The 20,615-nt window shown below is 41.9% G+C and overlaps 1 protein-coding gene and 1 long non-coding RNA gene across 5 annotated transcripts in view; one reads left to right on the plus strand and one right to left on the minus strand.

The window, feature by feature from the left end:
- The window catches only part of LOC131480357 (uncharacterized), a 51,949-nt gene extending 48,010 nt beyond the window's left edge, over positions 1-3,939 (plus strand). The window contains exon 3 of the long non-coding RNA XR_009245429.1: positions 3,825-3,939. This is a non-coding gene — a long non-coding RNA (uncharacterized LOC131480357). The remainder of the gene's footprint in view (positions 1-3,824) is intronic.
- Positions 1-20,615, minus strand: part of NCKAP5 (NCK associated protein 5) — an 845,136-nt gene that overhangs the window by 172,052 nt on the left and 652,469 nt on the right. For all 4 annotated transcript variants that reach the window (XM_058664409.1, XM_058664408.1, XM_058664410.1 and 1 more), the window contains 2 exons: positions 20,267-20,305; positions 10,421-10,540 (listed from right to left, as the gene is read on the minus strand). In XM_058664409.1, coding sequence (XP_058520392.1) covers positions 10,421-10,540; positions 20,267-20,305 — 159 coding nt within the window. The remainder of the gene's footprint in view (positions 1-10,420; positions 10,541-20,266; positions 20,306-20,615) is intronic.

Consider the following 20,615-nt stretch of genomic DNA (forward strand, 5'->3'; position numbering starts at 1 on the left):
CAAGTTTGATAGTGTCTGACCGATTCTTGCCCCCATAAGGGACACAACACACTTCAAAGACAGAAAAAGATGTAATACAATGGAATGTAGACAGCTTATAAACAAGAGGCTAGACAGCATCACCTGGTCTCCCAGCATCACAGATGTTCCTTTACCATCTCACTTGGTCTGGAGATCTCCACCAGTGTTTTCTTTCCTTTTCTTAAAATATTTATTTGTTTGTTTGAAAGGTCGAATAACAGAGAGGGGTGATGGCAGAAAGACACAGAGATACTTTTTCTGCTATTTCACTCCCCAAATGGCCACAATGGTCAGTGATTAGCCAGGCCCCAGGAGCTCCACCAGAGTCTCCTGCATTGGTGGCAGAGGCCCAAACAGTTGGCCATTTCCCCATGGTTTTCCAGGACATTAGCAGGGAGCAGGATGGGAAGTGCAGCAGCCAAGACACAAACTTGTTTCCATATAGTTGCAGTTAGCAGCTTTACCCACTAATACCACAATACCAGTCTCAGCATCAGGATTTTTGAAAATGTGACCCAGACCTATACGTGCTAGCTGGCATGACTATGTATGCAGTGGTATCTTTATTCCCTTGAAGCCACTCTGGTGAAGTCAGGCATGCTGCATAAATCACTGTCCATCAGAATATCAGAGTACCTTGTCCTTGGACTACTTAATCACCATCCCTCTGATCATAAAGGTGGCAATGGTGAGTCCATTTCAAAATGGCTGTAATGAGTTGGGCACAATTGAAGGTCAATTTCATGTTCTCTAGGGTACGGCTGTTCTAAGCAGCACTAGGTTTCCACCACATGCCTGCCATGACAACCTGAAGTTCGTCAGCCTGAGCTGGGTGGATTTTGCAAGAATTCCTGGGTACTTTTATCTAGTTCTTTGATGTCAGCCCAACTCTGCCATTTTTCCGCCCTGATCCATTCAGCCAGTATTTGGAACTTCAAAGCTATACTTCTTCCCCACAACCAGAGAGGTTAAAGGCTTTTTCTGGCTCTCCTGTAGAGCTGCAGTAGAGTGCAAACTACTGCCTTGCAGCAGTCATGGCTCTGGACTGTGCCAGGGAAGCCTGCAGATAAGCACAACCTCCTGGCCGAAAACGTGAGAAAACATCACCAGAATTGCTTTTTCACTCATGCAGAGACAGGTCTTTCACATCAGGGTTCTGGTTACTGCATCTTTTTATGTCAGAAACAAGATTTCCTCGATGGCAGTGGATAGACCATCATTGAGGAGTTGAGAAATTAATGCTCTTACTCTACATAATTAACTTCCCACATAAATATCATCATTGTTTCCTCAGTACTTGTTGTCCCTTACATTTTAAAACCCTTATGTTTGTCCAATAGCTGTGAAAATGCAATGCTCAATAATAATTTTTGCTGGGGAAAGATCTGAAGGTTTCTATGATAAACATTTACTACAAGAGTTTGCTGAATCATGGGTAATCAGTTTTTTCTCATTTGCTTGAAATATAAAAAGAAATATAGAAAGCCTAAACGTTAGAGGCTACAAGGTGCATTTTTTGAATTTACATTTCAATCAGTCTGTTAAACTGAATGCTGATTCATGTTCAAGGTTTGAGCCTCTGTTTAATGTTAAAGTCCTTAAAAATAAGCCTCAGACACAGAGAGCTCTCCATTTTTCATCTTAATTCAGTTTAAATAGATTCTTTCTCAGATAAAAAGCTAGCAAGAATTGTGACTGAAGGTCACAGAGACAGAGAATTCAGTTTCATGATACTCTCAGGACTTTTTGTTTCCTATGAGCTCCATGAGTTCATTAGAGGTTAGAAGGTCTGGATAAATGCTCAACAAGACCAGATCATATTAAGACAATCTTATAAAACCTATGGTTAAAGTCAGAACCTGGGATTCAAGTGTATATAAATTTTAGTGCTACATTTAGACCTGAAATAGTACATGCATTGTTTTCTGAGGAGTTTTGCTTTGTTTTGCTTTGTTTTAAAGGAACAAACTCCTCATCCTTCAAAATCCTGTCTAGATAGTTCGCCTCTCAGAGGAATCCCTGATACCCAAGTGGAGATCCTAACTTTTCCCTCTGAGATCTCCAAGGCCAACATGCTTCTGTTGTATTTTCTACTCCACTGCACAATAGTTGGCTCATGTTATCTGTCTCCTTAGTGGATGATGAACCCGTTGTGTCTGAAAGTGTGTCTTACTCATCTATGTGTCCTCAACAACAAGTACAGTGTCAAACAAACAGCAGAGGCCCCATGAATTATTGCTGAAATACTAAACGGAGCAATGGATGATGGCTGTATTATAAACATGACTGTGCAGTCCACTGCCCAGGTGTTCTCAGCACTTGCACTGTGTTTTAAATAAGAAACAAACAAGTAAAACCTATTATCATTAGGACAGTGAAACAAAAGTAGGTTGCAAGTCAACTCTGGTTAACATTTGTTCTTTCAAGTTTCTCCCATGTTATGAAATGGTCAAACTGGGGGTGAGGTGATGTTTTCAAGTTGAGAGCTAGCATACAGAATCTGTATTTCCAGTTTCTTAGAATACCAAAACCAATGGCAAGTAGTTTTTTTTTTATTGGCATTTCCACATGGCCACAGTAGACTGCAGCTGGCAACAACATATCATAGTAACCTTCGCTTATTACTTAATCTAGCTCAGACCCTTTGGTCCTCAATCTTAACATGTGAGATACTGCATTGTTTCAGATATGAGGGTAGTTTATATGGAACCAACTACATGTTCTTGAAAGTCATTAATCTATATCTTGGAAATGCATAAGGATACAAAGGGAAATTATATGCCTTCCATTAAGTAGCTTCACAGAGATGGGCATGGTTAGAATGGTACAGGTTAAAAACTCATAAAACCAATGGAACTCTCATCCTTCTGATCAAAGACACATCCTTGAAACACAATTCCCTATAGTGACTGAAGACTGATAATTTTAAGGTGAAATCCATTTCTGTGGTGTCCCTGACAACAAGAATCGGTAAAACCAAACCAAAACAACCAACCACAAAAAAGTTAGAACTCATCTGAGAAAAACCATCTGCTCTAGCCATTTTCCCCTGTCTGAACTTGTGACTTCAAAGTTGGCCTTCTCCTTCACACTCCTCCAACTCCCAGAGGACTGCTTTCATTCCCTCCCCCTTTCCTGCCTTGCACTGACTTCACCACTCAGGCCATCTCCTCCAAAAGCTTTTTACCTTGTTCACTCTATCACCAATTCCTGAGGAATGGAGAAGAAAAGTCAGAGTTGGTGTTTGGCAGAGCATCTAAATAGAAAACCTGATGAAATTGAGTCCTTTTGTTCACCTCCTTTGAGTGCTCCCTCAAAGACCCTGAATGGGCTTGAGGGGTGTTTTTCTAGTCCTCTCTCTGACATTTCGATCAGCAGGCCCACCTGTGATTCAGTCAGATCAGAAGGTTTTGTGGTGCAGTCACAATGTGGATCTGCTGTTTATTTACATGTTTTTGAAAGGTTCTTGGCTTATGGCATTTAAGACTTTCCCCTCTATCTGTGTTCTCCTTGTCTTGCTTTGGATACTTGCATTATCATTATCCCAATACAACATTACTTTTGTTTCTTTCTAATCTGATATTTCAAAGGGCTGCCATATCCTTTGGCCAAGACAGAAAGAAGACTTCAGTGCAGATGATGCATATAAGTAGTAGAGAATCTGACAAGCTTAAAACCAAGGTGTAAAATTGTGCTGTTTCTGTTCCTGTTCTGCTTCACATTATTTTAGGTGGGAGGATTTTAAAATGTTAGCCACTTCTTTGATTTATTTTTCCTCCTTCTCCACATCTTTCTTTCCAAAGTGTGGATCTAATCACAAGCTTGGGCAGAACACTTTACCCACTCACTTCTCTACGTGTCTACAAGCAAGGCATCACCTTCCCTGAGATCCAGCCTCATGATACTACCTCTCAGGAGTTCTGCATGACACAGCCATTCGTGTCAACTGTCTCCTGGATGGAGTTCATGTAGCAGTCGGCTACCTAAGCCACCCACATGAGTCAGCATTTGATGTCCCGTGTGGAATTATGAATTCCCAAACTCTTGTGGCAGCAGAGCTCATTCAATATGATATTGATCACAAGAGATTTACTGTTAAACTCTTGTTTCATCTCCAGTTATCTGAGGACAAGATTTCCCTGGATACTGCATTCTGACCCCTTTCTCCAGACACTAGCGCCTATTCAAAGCACCTCTCCAATGTATGCTTGTCTATAGTTTAACCTTTAATCACACACTTGTTTCCTGAAATGTGAAGAAGGATTGTTCTAATCCCAAAATGGTTGTAATCTTCTTGGTGAGAAGACCATGCCTTCTTCTGTTCATTCCTGTCTATTCTAACAACCCACAATTCTTAGATGCCCAATTCATATTTTTTTAAAAAAAATCTTTCATTTATTTCTGTCAAGCTGAGATGTTTAGGTAGCTGCCCTCTTTGCCACCTTGGAAGTTGTCATTGCATCACACATAGTCACAGAAAATTAACTGCAACTAGCAGTCACATGAGCAACAGCATGGAGGTATCCTCTCTGGGATGTCCAGCCACTTGGAAGTTGAGAAATGACAGCCATAGCATTCATTTAATTTACTAAAATTTTGCTGTTTCTTCTACTAGGAGAGAGAGACTCCTACCTTTTGGTTCACCCCTGAAACGTATGTATGAAATGCTGAGATTTTGCCAGCACCAACATCAGGAGCCTGGACCTCCCTGTGTCCCCCATGAGAGGCTAGATTCCAATTATTTTAGCCTTCATTTCATCATCTGCTAAGGGTCTGCGTTAATAAGAAACTGAAATTTGGAGCTGGTGCAAGATATCAATACTAGCTACTGTGATGTATGACAAATGCATCCTGACATTTTAGCCAATAGGCTCAACTCTTGTCCTAATGATATACCTTTGAATGCACATGCTTTGCTTTCTTAAAAGCGTCTATATCCAATTTTTGGATATTATCAAATGTATATAGTTAAACTGATATGAAAGGTTCAAGTGAAGAAGAAATTATTTAAAAGGCATTAGAATTATACAGTGAGAACAATGGAGAGGGATGGACAAATGAGCAAATGGAAAAGTGTGGAATGGGACAGCAACCCAAGATCTCTAATGGGAGGTCTTAATTTTGTTCCATCAAAGCCACTTTTAAGCTTCCTTCTTACCTAGATCTATAATTCAAGAAGGAGGCAAGCAAATCCAAACACAGACTTTTCACTGGCTTCCCACAACGTTTGATAGGCTGTCATTTTGCCTTATGAGTTTCTAGAATTGATCTTCTCTGCCCCCTGGGTTACTGCATGTCAGCCAAGGAGGTAACTCCAGCCTGCCCTGCAGACCTGATAGCTAATTTAGACAGACCCTCAGGTGACAGGAGGAGCATCTCTGTGCTGCTGAATAACACCAGGGCCCAGCTGGTACAGTCACCCTTAACAGTGAAGCTGCCATGCTGCATCATCAGAGGACCTTGGTGGCTTTGTTCTGGGCATTGCGGAGCCATGAAAGCGTATGGAGGATGTGTCGTGGGGATTGTGTCTCTTTCACTGAGGATATTAAGTTGTCAGAGGCACAGAAAGCTGCCTCTGCAAGAGGTAGGGGTCACTTTGAAAGATCACACAGCTCCTTCAGGGCAGGACATTTCATGATGAGATGTAGCTCAGGAGGCTGGTTTGGGATCAAGTCAGAAAGGCACAAAAGATGAGACTGAATCTTCAGGGTTTATGGCAAGATGTGATTTTTCATCTTCATAATGCATCCAAGGCTCTCTGTGGACTTACTTTACCCCCAAAGGACTCATTTTTCTTTTGTTCCTGACATAAACTCTTTACTCCAGCCAAGCAGAAACACTTTCACTCCACAGAACATGCGTTCAGTGGTTAGATCCGGTGTTGTTTCTCTATTCACAGAGCCACTCCACCCCCTACCTGGCCCATCCCTGTAGGTTCTCTTCATTTGATTAAGAAACTGGGAGTGCCACAGAGTGTTTGAAGAACATCTAGTACAATTCCTGGTTTCCTTATACCTATGTTGGATTTGATCACAAACTGTTTCCTAGTGACTTGCTTATGGAAGCTTTTGGAATACTCAGCTTTGTTTTATAGCGACAATTGTATCACTGTTCATTGGTTTACTTAATACGCATAAGAAGTACAGTAACCTTTGAAAGTTGTCCATAGTGTGTTTCTAATATGCATTTATACGCTGTTTGAAGATTCCCTCATATGTATTTTTTCCTTGCACGAAAATTTCATTTTCCACAAAGTTTTTGAAGCACTTTTACAGAAAACGACTTAGAAACTTGCAGTACTGACGCTGCAACTGAGAGGCAGCAGGGCCAGGATGTGTGACATCTGTCTGCGCACACACAGTGGTAGATTTTCACTGCACTTTCACCACATGCTCAAACAGATCCGAGTGCACCCACCTGGCTGTACTGGAGATCCACCAAAGTTGGGAAAAGTTCAGAGGAAGAGTTGGAGTCATAAACCTCCCTCAGGGGTGTGTGAAATAACTCAACAACTTACACTATGACTAACTTCACTCACTCCATTCCATTCAACCAATAATTACTAAACATCAGTAGGTACTTGGATTCTCCCCACCCCTCCCCAAACCCTCCAACCATGGTGGATTCCTCCACCTTGGGGGGGGGGAGAATCCAAGTACCTATGAAACTGTGTTACATAATACAATGTAATTAATGAATTAAAAATAATAAATAAATTAAAAAAATCAGTAGGTGCAAATCAAGCTCAGATTTTTTAAAAACTCCATGGTATCTGTTTATTTCTCAATGAAGCCCAAAGGCATCATCAGCGAATTAACTGCCATGCATCATATAAAAAGGTGGAAACTTCTTCTGTCTAGGATTGTAGGCACGAAGCCACAAGAGAGCAGGCATCATGTTTTCTACCATTTCTCTCCACAGAATTACATACAGTTTATCTTCTATTAATATCACGTACATGAGAATTTCTCCTAGAAATAATCTCTCATTGGTGGAGAAAATCAAGTTCATTTACTAGTAACACTCAATGAGCAAACACTGAATCTCGCAGCTAGTATACACAGCATCCCATGGCATTTGGATAAGGATTAAAGAAACTTGTGACAGCCAATGAAAAGACTCAAATATCTATGGAACATGTGTTTACTGTGCAAATAAATTCTCATGATTCATAAACAGAGACTGAAGATCCTTAAACATTGTTCCAAAAAAGCTTCAAGTTAGAAAAAGCAAAATTATTTTTAAAAAAACATGAAAATGCAACAGCTGGTAAGACTAATTATATTCTGGCTCTCTCTGTGAGATTGCAAAAGCAGAACAGCTTTTTGCAAATTCAAGATCTCCTCTGTCAAAAATTTATTATGGGCAAGACCAACAAGTAAATGGCAAATGAATGACTTTTCTTCCTAAACACAACTTCTGCATTAGAAATTAGGAATTATAATCCATCAACGTAAAGAAGAAATTAATTTAAGATAAGAGGGTTTTTTTTTGTAATTCAGGGGTCTGTTTTAATATAATTCATGGTAGGGAGGCAGGAAAGCAAATTATATCTTCATGTTCAGATTCATCAAGTATCTTTCTTTCTCTGAAATAAGTTACAATTTCCATAGTTCCCAAAGGAGTCCTAAAATACTTATACTAACATTCAGAGGTAAATCAGCAGCACAGTGTCAATCACTTGGAAAAAACCTTTTTCAGAAGATCTTTCTAAAATGATGGCAACTCACTCGTCAAGTACTGCTCACCACAGGGGTCTTTTGAATGGTTGAAATGTAGCTAGTTGGACAAAGAACTTCATTTAAAAAAATTTATTCATCTTTGTTTGAAAGTCACATATACAAAGAGGAGAGACACAAAGAAAGATCTTCCATCCAATGATTCACTCCCCAAGTGGTTGCAACAGCCAGAGCTGAGCCAATCCGAAGCCAGGAGCCTGGAGCCTCTTCTGGGTCTCCCACATGAGTGCAGGGTCCCAAGGCTTTGGGCTGTCCTCAAATGTTGTCCCAGGCCACAAGCAGGGAGCTGGATGGGAAGTGCAGCTGCCAGGATTAGAACTGGCTCCCATATGGGATCCCACAGTGTGCAAGGTGAGGACTTCACCCGCTAGGCTACTGCGCCAGGCCCCACAACTCAATTTTAATGCAATATAAATTTTTTCAATTTAAGAAGCCTCAATACAGAATGCCAAGGTGAGGTTGCCTGTGCCAAATGTGACTGCAGCACCCAACCAGCACACGTGAGAACCAGGAAGGGAGGACGCAGAACCGGCAGGGAAATAAAGGGTGGTTCCCTTGCTGGACAGCTACTCCCACTGGAGAGCTTGAGCTGGTATGAGGGCAGACCAGACTAGACAGGGCTACAACACCTGTGCACCTCATGTGGACCAGATTAGGGAAAAACCAGAATGGGCTGATTATTCCTACTGGTGCAATCTACAATTAGAGTGGGTGAGGGTTGTTTAGGCTTAGCCACAGCATAAGCTGGCAGAAGCTGGCACTGGGGGGGGGGGGGCTAATACTCTCAAGTCACACCACAGAACCACCTGGAGAGTGCATAATCTGGGAGTGGGAGTGGCCTGGGAGGGAAATAGTGGGCTCCTCCCACTTAGGTTACCACTCCCACTGAAGGGCACGAAAACTAGGACAGGGGCTGGGGTGGCTAGACAGTGAGACACTCAACAACATCCGTGAGGGCTGGATAGTTGAGCTGGTTAGATGGAACAGGTTTTAATACCCATAGACGTATGAGAGCCGAACGGGATGTGGGACAGACTGGACTAGTCTGCCACACATACTGGCAAACCAGGGTAGGGGGTGCGCCTGGTGGGGGTTATTGTGGGTCCCTCTGACTAGGCTGCAGCTCCCACTGGTTTGTGTTAGGGCCGAGTATGTGCTGGGCAGAATCAGGCTGGACTGCAAACACCCATTGGTTCCAGTGGAAGACAGGGATGGAAACAGACCCAAACCAGCAACTGCAACCACCAGCTGATTGGGGTGATGGACTATGGCGGGCCCTGTTCTTGCTAGTACATACAAGAATCTGGTCTGGGAACACCTCACACAAAGTTTCTTTGGGGATCCCCCCAATCGAGCTTCTGGACTCTGAACCCTAACCATCAAAAGACAGAGGACAGAACAAGTCAATCAACCACCTCAGCTATACGTTGGCAATGAAAATACTGGGCAAATGGAGACTCTATGATGGACTATGTCAATCAGTGGATTCTCCAACCACCTCATCGTGCTTGGAGTGGCAAAATTGGCAGCAATTCAGAACTGTTGAACTAGCAAAACCACTTGAGCAAGATCCTCAGAGCATGCCCCACATCTGGGACCTGGGGTGGGTGGGAGACTGGGTGGAGCTTCTCCGTTTAAATCCCTTTTAATCAGATATATGAAGGAAACAATATGGAACTAATTGTCTTGCCCATCTTCCTGTAGTGCTTGAACCTTTTTACCCTAATTATGTCAAGATTATCAAAATAAATAAATATTATAAAAGAAGCCCCTAAGTGCCATTTACTTCTAGACTGTGTTATCTAGATGATTATGTGAAGGGGGACCTCCCTCTTAGCCAGTTCCACCCTTCCAACAGCACACACTGCCCTGTGAAACATCAGTGCAGCCTTTGGCAGCTCAGCCTCTGAAGGGCTCTAAGCAAAGCTCACGGGAGCTTGTGTGAGCCAATATGCACACACTCAGGATTAAAGACTCAGAAGCAGCAAAGGTCGGCTCTCCAAGCCCCTGTTCCACCACGCGTGCTTCTCTGAGAGGAATGTATTTTCTTGTGCTTTGTCAGGGACAGGTGCAAAACTGTTGAAACCGTTTGACTTTCGACAGCAGTACATGTTATGCAGACAAGTTTCAATAAAAAAAAAAAAGTTCAACAAGAGCATGGAGACAAAGAGTTCCTATAAGAATACCAAGAATCGAAGCCTTGTGTTGGAGAGAGGAATTCTATACAGAAACAGAGAGGAAGCAAAACAAACCTCACTTGTATTTCTGGTTCTAGAGAGATTGAAAAAAAGACATGCACTTTGCTGTTACATAAAACTTCCTTGTTTATCAGAGAACGCAGTTACTAATGTTGTTCCCCAGTGCAATCAATTATTGCCTAAATCCAATTGATGGTTCCACCTTGTGTACCGGAGGACGTCTTTGGATTGTACCTTTCACTTGCCTAGTTTTTGCTGGTGTGTTTTTTTATCTGCATATAGCTTTAAAAAGTAAAAACTTTAAGATATGTTCAATTTTAATGATGTCCCCTGAGAGGGGAAAGCATTGGAGTTCTGATACAATATGCCTAGCGCACAGAGATGCTAGTAACTTTTGAACTTAAGTAACTTCTTGTCAATACCATTTCAGTAGCAAAGATTGTTCTCCACATAAACACATACCTGGAGGAGCAGATCAGAAGTTGGTCTCACTCGCTGCTGGAACAGAATACTTAGCGTTCGATTCTGTTGTTCTAAATCAAACACTCTGGTTTTCAGCTTTACACATTCCTCCCTCAGATCCTACAATAAATACATTGAAAGAAAAGAGTCTGTAACTGAAAGGCATCTTTGCATATTACAATCATATTTTATCTGATATTTCAGACACATTAACAAAAGATAGTATTTTTATTCTTCAAAGCCCCCCAGAAATAAACCACACATGACATTTTCTTCCACAGACCCTTGTCTGATGGAATTATTCTGTGCAGTAAAGAACAATTTAAGGAGAAAAAAAAACCTTGAAATCAGAACTGTATTAATACAGCATGCTATTTTTGAAGATGGTAAATCTTAGCAATAGAGAATCAATTTGAGTTTCCACCTCTATACTTTGCCTTTTCGCCATCTTCATAAAAGCAATCACGAAGAACAAACCACAAGAACAACAATGTTTTTTGCAGTGAATAGAGATTTGATGAACTAAAGAAACTATTGGTTTTGATGGATCCTTTCGCTGTCTTTTGTAGTGAGCCCCTTAGCGCTGTGGCTAATAGAGTCAGCGATGCATTTAATGGCAGAGAAGTAACTCTGAAGCTGAGGCTTTTAAAGGGCTCCTCGGAACTTGCCCATCCTGTGAATGAGTGCATTTCCATTTCCGTGCAGAATTTTTTGTCTTGGTGCTGGAGAAGCAGCAGAGTCACTCACTTTGGCAACCTTTCGGTATAGCTCTCCATAATCTTTCTTTTTTTTTTTTTTTAAAGATTTTATTATTACTGAAAAGCCGGATATACAGAGAGGAGGAGAGACAGAGAGGAAGATCTTCCATCCGATGTTTCACTCCCCAAGTGAGCCGCAACGGGCCAGTACGCGCCAAACCGATGCCGGGACCAGGAACCTCTTCCAGGTCTCCCACGCGGGAGCAGGGTCCCAAAGCTTTGGGCAGTCCTCTCCTGCTTTCCCAGGCCACAAGCAGGGAGCTGGATGGGAAGTGGAGCTGCCGGGATTAGAACCGGCGCCCATATGGGATCCCGGCACTTTCAAGGCGAGGACTTTAGCCGCTAGGCCACGCCGCCGGGCCCTCTCCATAATCTTTCAAAACCCCTCAGGGACCTTTTCCCCAATCCACAGTGGAAGGTGGGGGGTGGGGCAAAGTAGGACAGAGGACTGATACCTGGAACCCTACTAAGGAACTGTTTCTAAATCTATCTGCAGTAAAGTTTCTTGCCATACACTATCCTCTTTGATGGGGCTTAAGACAAAACCAGTAGAATGAAGCTTAAATTCCAGGTTCTTTAACAGTTGACATCTGCATTTCAGATGTCATTTCTCACTATTTCCTGACATAAACCAGTCTTTAGTACTCAGTGTGCACAGGAACTGGTCTTCTCAGCCTCCAAAGCTTCATGCATCCCGCCATGCTGAGCACCACCCCCTCCCATTGTCAATGTCCTCTCTCACCTACCTTCCTTTTCCAGTTTATGCTTGGCTCCTTAAATTTAAATTCCTTACCTCCCTGATAGTTTCCATGGTGTCCCCTAAAGATCACTTTCCCTTTTGAACCCCAGTAAGCCTTCAATGACTTCCCTGTGACATTTAGCATATACTACCGTGAGTTCTAAACTTATTTTGTCAATTAGAAGCCACATTTTCCATAAGGCAAGCACAGAAGGACACCACAATAAAGAACTGTTCAAGTGCACTGCTCTGACACTCTCTTGATTCCATTACTCAGTACAGCACTTGCATGCAGTACACATTTAATAAATCTTTGCAATTATTTTGCTAAATGGGATGATGAGAAGGAGTTCTGTTCCCTAGTGGCTGCTCAGGCCAAAAGTTTAAGGTGCTTGACACTTCTAGCTTGTAGATTTCCATCTCTTGACAGGGGGCCGCTGTAGGTCTTACTTAAGGCTCTGTAAGCAAAGGAGATCACCAGTCAACTGCTCTGACCTCTAGTCCCTAAACAGCAGGTAGGTGAGTCTGGTAGTTAACCTGTATCATCCTCATTGTCAAACTGGACAGCTGTTGTTTCTAAGGCTCTTCCTGAGCATTATCACCATTTCCAGCACAGTGTGAGGCAGTCCTTTTAAAATAACTGGGAACAGAAGTGCTTTGGGTTTGGGGATTTTCCACATTTTTGAATACTTACATAGACTTTACTGCCTGAATATGCTCCACAATCCAAAATCTCTAAGTATCACACCAGCACTCAAAAACCTCACAATATTGGAGCACTTCAGGCATTTCAGATTTCATATACTCGATTAGGATGCTAAATTTGCATTATTAACTCTCTTTATTTTATTTTTTTTCCTTTCTTTTTTTTTATTTTTGATTCATTAATTACATTGTATGATGTGACACAGTTTCATAGGTACTTGGGTTCTCCCCACCCCTCCCCAAACCCTCCCACCATGGTGGATTCCTCCACCTTGTTGCATAACCACAGCTCAAGTTCAGTTGAGATTCCCCCATTGCAAGCGTATACCAAACATAGAGTCCAGCATCTTATTGTCCAGTCAAGTTCAACGGCTTCTTAGGTATACCCTTTCTGGTCTGAAGACAGAACCAGCAGAGTATCATCCCAGTCAATTGAAAGCTCCAACATACCATCAGCACAAATTTATTAACTCTCTTTAAATAATAAATAAATAAAGGGCCTGGCGCTATAGCGTAGTGGGTAAGTCCTTGTCTTGGATTCATCAGGATCCCATATGGGCACTGGTTCTAATACTGGCTGTTCTACCTCTCATCCAACTCACTGTTTGTGATCTGGGAAAGCAGTTAAAGACTGCTCAAAGTCTTGGGACCCTTCACCTACATCGGAGATCCAGAAGAGGCTCCTGGTTCCTGGTTTCTGATTATCTCAGCTTCAGCCATTGAGGTCACTTGGGGAGTGAACCAGCAGACAGAAGATCTTTCTCTCTGTAAATCTGACTTTCCAATAAAAAGGTTTTTTTAAAGGTTAATTTATTTGTATTAGAAAGTCAGATTTACAGAGGAGAGACAGAAAGGTTTTCCATCCACTGGTTCACTCCCCATTGGTCACAATGACTGTAGTTGAGCTGATCTGAAACTGGTAACCAGGAGCTTCTTCTGAGTTTCCCACGTGGGTACAGGGTCCCAAAGCTTTGGGCCATTCTCCACTGCTTTCCCAGGTCACAAGCAGGGAGCTGGATAAGGAGTGGGCAGCCGGGACATGATCCAGCATCACTAGGGAGTCCAGCACATGCAAAGCGAGGATTTTAGCCATTAGGTACTGCACTGGGCTCCCAAACTCCCAAAACAGATCTTTTTTTTTTTTTTTTTTTTTTAATAAACAGAATAACAAAAAGGCCCAGACAGAGATCACTGCAATTTAATCTTTCTCTTTTTTTTTGTTACACACACACACACGCCAATCGACCCCCTTGTTTTCCCCAAAATACCTCAAGCATAAACTATGTAGACATAATTGATGCTTGAATGAATTCAGGGCAGAGGAAAAAGCCAAATCCAGAATGAGGCATGGAATATAAGATCTAGGACGACAGGGGGAGGAGTCTGCATTGGTACCTGGTCACACATACCCCTTAAGAGAAGTCTCCCTGAGGCCAAGTCCTTGTCAAATAAAAAGGCTAAATTTGCTCTCTATTTAGAATTCAGACCCTGCCTTTGCCCTCTTTATGGTAATTTGTGTTCTTAGTATGTATGTAACACTCTGTTCCCAAACACTAATTGTTTTCACTACTACTAATTAACTAATTAATAACACTTGACTGTGATGTAGATAAATATTAATAGTACCCATTGGCAGGGAAAGCAATCATTCTTATATGCAGGAGGAGACAGGGAAAACACAGCATGCCAAGTGTGGGTTTGCAAGAAAAGCAAGGATCTGAATGTAGTAGCATCTGTAATCTTTAGAAGCAGCACTGAGAATAACTGGGAAAAGTTCTTTGGATGGGTGAAAAAAAAGAATAGAAAGAAAAAACACACAAGCTCTGTAGGGAGTATGTATACACAGGCTCAGATCTCAAGGACCATTTCCATGATTGAAACATGGTCAAGGTTTCTTTAGTGGGAACATGGTTCATTGACCCTGGGAACACTTCACTCATCACTGTTGGCTCTTGCATTTGAGCACACAGCAGAGTGGAAAAGGAAGGCTTGAGGAGCTTGACTTTGATCTTAACAATTATTGACAGAAAGAAACAAATTGTTCTGGAAATGTGAGAAATCTTTGCTAGTGGTATCTTTGTTATTCTTACTTTGTACAAACTGTAGGTGGTACCTGACGCCAGACAATTGCTAGTCTAAGAAGTTGTCATCACAGACAAGCATGTGCCCATATGTAGAAACATACACATAACCAGAGCAAACAGAAAGAATGAGGGGAAAACAACTTTCTCTTCAATCACTATGTTGATACCTGGACAGACTGAGGCAGTCAGTAATCTATGCTTCCTCTGAGCTCCCCACAGGAACTCGCTGATGTAACGCAGCACATGACATACTCAGGCTGAACATAAAACAGCAACCAACGATGGTGTCTCCCTTGGTTACAGAAGAGATACCTAGAATATGCTCTCCCCAAGGCAGGTTGCTGAAACAAAGCATGTCCGAGGACCACATTCTGGGGTCATGTCTATTAGTCCTCTCTCATAACCTTCTTTTTTATTCTCTAGGACCAGTGCCCTCAGGCCTCCAGAAGATGATCTTGCTGAAAACAGATTTGTTTATTTACAAAGAAAGAGGCAAGACACAGGATTGCACCGTAAAGAAACAAGGTCAAAGAATTTACTATACTTAATCTCACAAGAAAGTTTAAGTGATGTTTTGGTTCAAGAACCCAACCAGACCTTTTTTTCCCAAGATTTATTTTTATTGGAAAGGCAAATTTACAGATAGAAGAAGAGACAGAAAGATCTTCTGTCTACTGATTCACTCCCCAAGTGGCTGCAACAGCTGGAACTGAACCAATCTGAAGCCAGGAGCCTGGAGACTCTTCCAGATATCCCACATAGGTGCAAGGTCCCAAAACTTGGTGTTGTCCTCAAACACTTTCTCAGGACACAAACAGGGAGCTGGATGGAAAGTGGAACAGTCGAGATATGAATCAGCACCCATATGGGATCCCAGTGCATGAAAAGGTGAGGATTTAGCCACGAGGTTATTACTCCAGGCCCCAAATCTGTTTTCTTTGCAGGGTCAATGTTAGTCAGAATGTTAATGTCAATATTAGTCAGAAACTAAGATGATGTGATTACCGCAGAATGTGGGGCAAAATATGCTGAACAAAGTGGGTACTTGTCTACAGGGCCACTGTCTACCTTGATGATCCCACACAAAATTTTCCTGCTGATCCACACTGTAATCCTGATGAATTCCATCTGTTCCAGGGCTGAAATTTTTAAAGGACATGTGATCCCTATGGGTGCATAGGTACCCTATGCAATTAACAGCAAAAAATCAACTTAAGAGCAGCTGCTTAGAAGCATGTCAAGTGATGTTATCAGTGGAGTATTGATTAAAAGCAGATTCTGGACAGACCACAACCAACAAGAAGTTAGCATAGACAAGCACCCCTTTCATAAGAAAAAAATAAGGGCCCTTCAAAATATTTGTAGAAAATGAAACTGGAGGTTATTTTAGTACAACAATTTTTGAGTTATGAAATTTTTCCCATAATATGCACTTTGCATAACCTTTTGATTCAAAGACACCCTATATGCATGCAATTCAGTATTTTGTGCACCAGAATAAATTTATGTTTTAATTTCATTTCCCATGATTGCTTGAAAAGACCCTTGTAAGTGGGACACTGGGATCCTTTCAGCCACAAGCCTCAATACTGTATCCTGCTGGTTTGTGCCATGTCTATATGGCTACCCAGAGGAATATGTTGATTGGCTAAGATCATTGATGTAAAGAGAAGTAACTATAAGGACAACACTTTCCTTCCAAGTTTAGTTTCAGTTGCAAAATGCACTAAGCTGTCCTGGTGCAATAGCCTAGTGGTTAAGTTCTCACCTTGCATCCGCAAGGATCCCATATGGGTGCCAGCTCATGTCCCGGCTGCTCCACTTCCCATCCAGCTCCCAGTTTGTGGCCTGGGAAAGCTTTTGAGAATGGCCCAAGCCTTGGGACCCTGTACCCACGTGGGAGATGTGGAAGAGGCTCCTGGTTTCAGATGGGCTCAGCTGTGGCCATTGTGGCCACCTGGGGAGTTAAGTAGCAGATGGAAGGTCTTTCTCCTCTCTGTAAATCTGCCTTTCCAGTAAAATGACAAATAAACAAGTCTTTAAAAATAATAAAAAATAAAATAAATACAGGCCCAGCACAGTGGCCTAGTGGCTTAAAGTCCTTGCCTTGAATGTGCTGGGATCTCATATAGGACAGCCCAAAGCCTTGGGACCGTGCACCCACTTGCGAGACCCGGATAAGTTCCTGGCTCCTAGCTTCAGATCAGCGCAGCTCCGGCCGTTGTGGTCATTTGGGGGGATGAATCATCGGAAGGAAGATCTTCCTGTTTGTCTCTTCCCCTCTCTCTGTATATCTGACTTTGCAATAAAAATAAATAAACCTTAAAAAATATAAATACACTAAGGAACCTAGGAGCTTAATTTTCAGCTAGTATAATTATCTTAATGATAATAAAATATATTTGAGGAAAAAACATGAGTTTGGCCTACATTAGTGATTGTACATATACTTGTAAACTCAGCCTTATGATTTACAGTCCTAAATGGCAGTGAGCTGGGCTCAATGTTGTCACTTAAGCACAACTGATGGAGAGCACTGCAGTCTACCCTTACAAGAGTCTGCAGGTTTGTAAGATGAATAGAATTTCTCAACTATGCTGGGATATCAGTAGTTAACAGAAATTGACACATTTATAGAAATAAAATATTTTGGTATCAAGACTGATATGAGCTTGTTCCTCTGGGATGATTGTCTGGGCCTAGTCACATGGTGCCGTGAAATTGTCTTCTTAGTGTCCCCGGGGAGCTGAAGCTTGGCAGATCTGCCTCTGTGTCCTAACCAATGGTAAGTTCTTGAATTATCTGGTTTCCTTATCATTTCAGCTTTAGGAGTGTGCACGGGTGTGTTTGGAAAAGCAACACTGAGAGACTCTTGGATAAATCCTTCCAACTTACCCTTTTCACTCCATGTCAACAACATCACTTTATAATCAGTTTTCTGATAGGCTTCTGGTGTACATTTTATCTCCTATGGCATGCTCTTAATTAGAAAGATATTTTCCATCCTTCTATAACCATTTTACAGTCCTGGAGAAAACCAGGAGGTGCAGGTTCTGGCAGAGCCAGATTCTCTCAGAATCTCCGAAAGCACACCTACTTACACCTGAAAGCACCCCTACTCACACCTGAAAGCGCCCCTACTTACATCTGCTGCATATTATCCCTGAGGTGTGGTCCCTCACAGTGGTACCTCTTGCTGTGCCTCACCACTTAGCTGAACTGGGGCAGATTTATCTGTTTACCAGTTACTACTGGGATGTGTGGAGCTGTTTTCTGTGGCTGACCTGAAGCATGCCATCTTGCTGGACAGCTCCCTTGTCTCTTTCCTGAGGCACCATTGAAAAAGACAGCAGATGTTTTCAGGTGTACGCCAAGTTGCACCTCTGCTCCCTTCCTTCCACAGGCATGCAATGAAATGGGCAGAGGGCTTCCAACAGAAGCAAAGCAAGGCAGGGAATCCAGCCTTGGAACCAGACAAAGCATTCCCAGGGAACTGCGACAGAGGTTATGAACTACCTGTGGCTAGCAGTATCTTCCTGTCCTGCCCTTCCACTGCCCCTATCCCCTTCCTTCAACAACTATATGATGGTCAGATTTCCCTATCAGTCTCATGAGGTGTGGCTGTGTGGCCAGGGTCTGCTCAGACACAGGTGAGGTTACAAGAGGGGTTTTCAGAGCACACACACAAGGCATGTACCATAGAACAAGCATGTGCAGATTTTCATTGTGCAAGTATTTCTTTATTGTAGCTGAAAGGTATAATGACACAGAAAGAAGAAGAAACAGAGAGATCTTCCATCTGCTGCATTACTCCCCAAATGCCTACAACAACCAGAGCTGGACTAGGCCGAAGCCAGGAGCGCCCATCTAGGTCTCCCATTGGGTGGCAGAAGCTCCAGCTGGGACCTTTTCCACGACACCTCCCACCAGATTAGAAACAGAACAGCTACGATACAAAGTAGACATTCTGATGTGGGATATGAACATCCCTGGTATTGGCTTAACGTGCTAACCTGCCTATATCACAACACAAGCCTCTCAAAGGCAGCTTCTTATTTTGCTTGTTGGTTTGTTGGTTGGTTGTGGGGGGAGGTTAGCATAACACCTTATCCCTTAATTCTATTTTTTTCAATAATTGTTTGATGTATCTTTGTAAGAAATTTCCCAGTAATCTTTATAGGATAACTGCCTTGCTCTCTTCACATTCTGTAACATTTTTATCTATATGGCTGGAACATCAGTGTGATGAGCAGAGCCACAAGAGCCATTTTAGATCACACAATGACCTTGAAACTGTAGGTTGTATCCCAAAGAATAAGAAGATAAATCTGGCCACTTCCACCCATAACTCTGCCTTTCAAATAAAGGAAATAAATAAAAAAATACAACGGGTCAAAGCAGCCCATGGACATTATGGAGTATAGCTACTTCACCAGCCCTTTACTGTATGAGGATTTACATGTGAGAAAGAAATGACACTTTAGCTTACTGAAGGCATTACAACTTTGGGCTTCCAAGACATACAACCTACCTTGATTCTAACCATCTATAAGCATACCTGAATATCTGCTCTTATATGATATCAGGGAAGGATTTGAAGGGTAGGGTTTAATTATTTGCATAAAGCAGTATGACAGGGGAGACAGTCTAATAAAATTATTATCATAATGCCTGTAGAGCATGGATTTTATAAAACAACAGTTATCTCCATGAAAATAATCAATACTTTAAACAATAGCTTGGAATTTTAAAACATCACAGTAAATAACACCCACTGCTTGGCCCACATTAGTCATATCCTATTGAACATGCTGCCATAATCAAACACTGAAGATTGCCTTTGTGAGAAGTTTCCATTTCCCAGAGAGAGAAATCAAAATCAAGAAATTTGAGGGAACTAGGCTAAATTCCATGAAATTCACCAAACAAGCACAAGGCTGGCCAGTGTCAATCACACTTCTCAGTCTGCCCCAGTTACAGGAATTTAATGCTCTTGAAGGCAGCATAGAGAACCAGCAAAGGAATGTATGCAATGTTCAGTGCTCTTCCAGGCACCACTCTGTGTGCTGACTTTCCACAGGGTCATGGGGATGTACTGGGTGTCATGGGGCATTAACCCCACTCTACAGACAAGGAAAAGAAGGCTCAAAGATACTAAGTAACTTCCTTCACTTCAAAGATTTTTCATTGAATTTGATACTTCTCTGAGCACTGTCCCCCAAAAAGATCATTTCCTTCATTAAGAAATGGAAAATTTACCATCTTTTTCATGTTTTTTTAAGTTTGTGTCTACTAAAACAAAGAACAACAACAAAAATGATGTGTTGGAACTCATTGGGGAACATGGAAATTTTTCACCTTTAAAAGTTGTTAATTTCCCAAGAGTTCGAATTCTCAGTTTTACTAATCACCAGATATGACTTCATATGCATTTTAAACACACTTTAAGTGAGTAAATATTAGTGTATTGCACTCATCAATCATAATTTCCTAGTTTGACAATGTGAGTTCCATTCCAGTTACATAAGCATTTTGGGACTAAAACCAGAAGGTAGCTTACCTTTTGAGTGAGCAGAGCTTGCACAACTTGGTTGGCTACCTTTAAAAAAGAAAGAAAAAAAACTTATCACTTACAAATGTGGGGACTTGAAACACATGAACTCTCATTTGCCAATGAGGTTTCCACCGCTCATGGCAGCTAATTAGCACCTCATTTCCCTCTTTCCTCCACAAGACCAGATTCTTTTCATAATAAGCCTATCCTTCTAGGTAATACTTTGCTTATTCCAAAGGTGACCCTGTTGGTAATTAAGATGGCTAGGCTAGAAAGATCATTCATACTTTGACTTTCACATTTCCATATTTGGAAAAATAATGTCCTTTCATATGTAAAGTACTCCAAGAAGGCT

This window comes from Ochotona princeps, chromosome 5 (assembly GCF_030435755.1).
Source record: "Ochotona princeps isolate mOchPri1 chromosome 5, mOchPri1.hap1, whole genome shotgun sequence".
NCBI classification, from domain to species: domain Eukaryota; kingdom Metazoa; phylum Chordata; class Mammalia; order Lagomorpha; family Ochotonidae; genus Ochotona; species Ochotona princeps.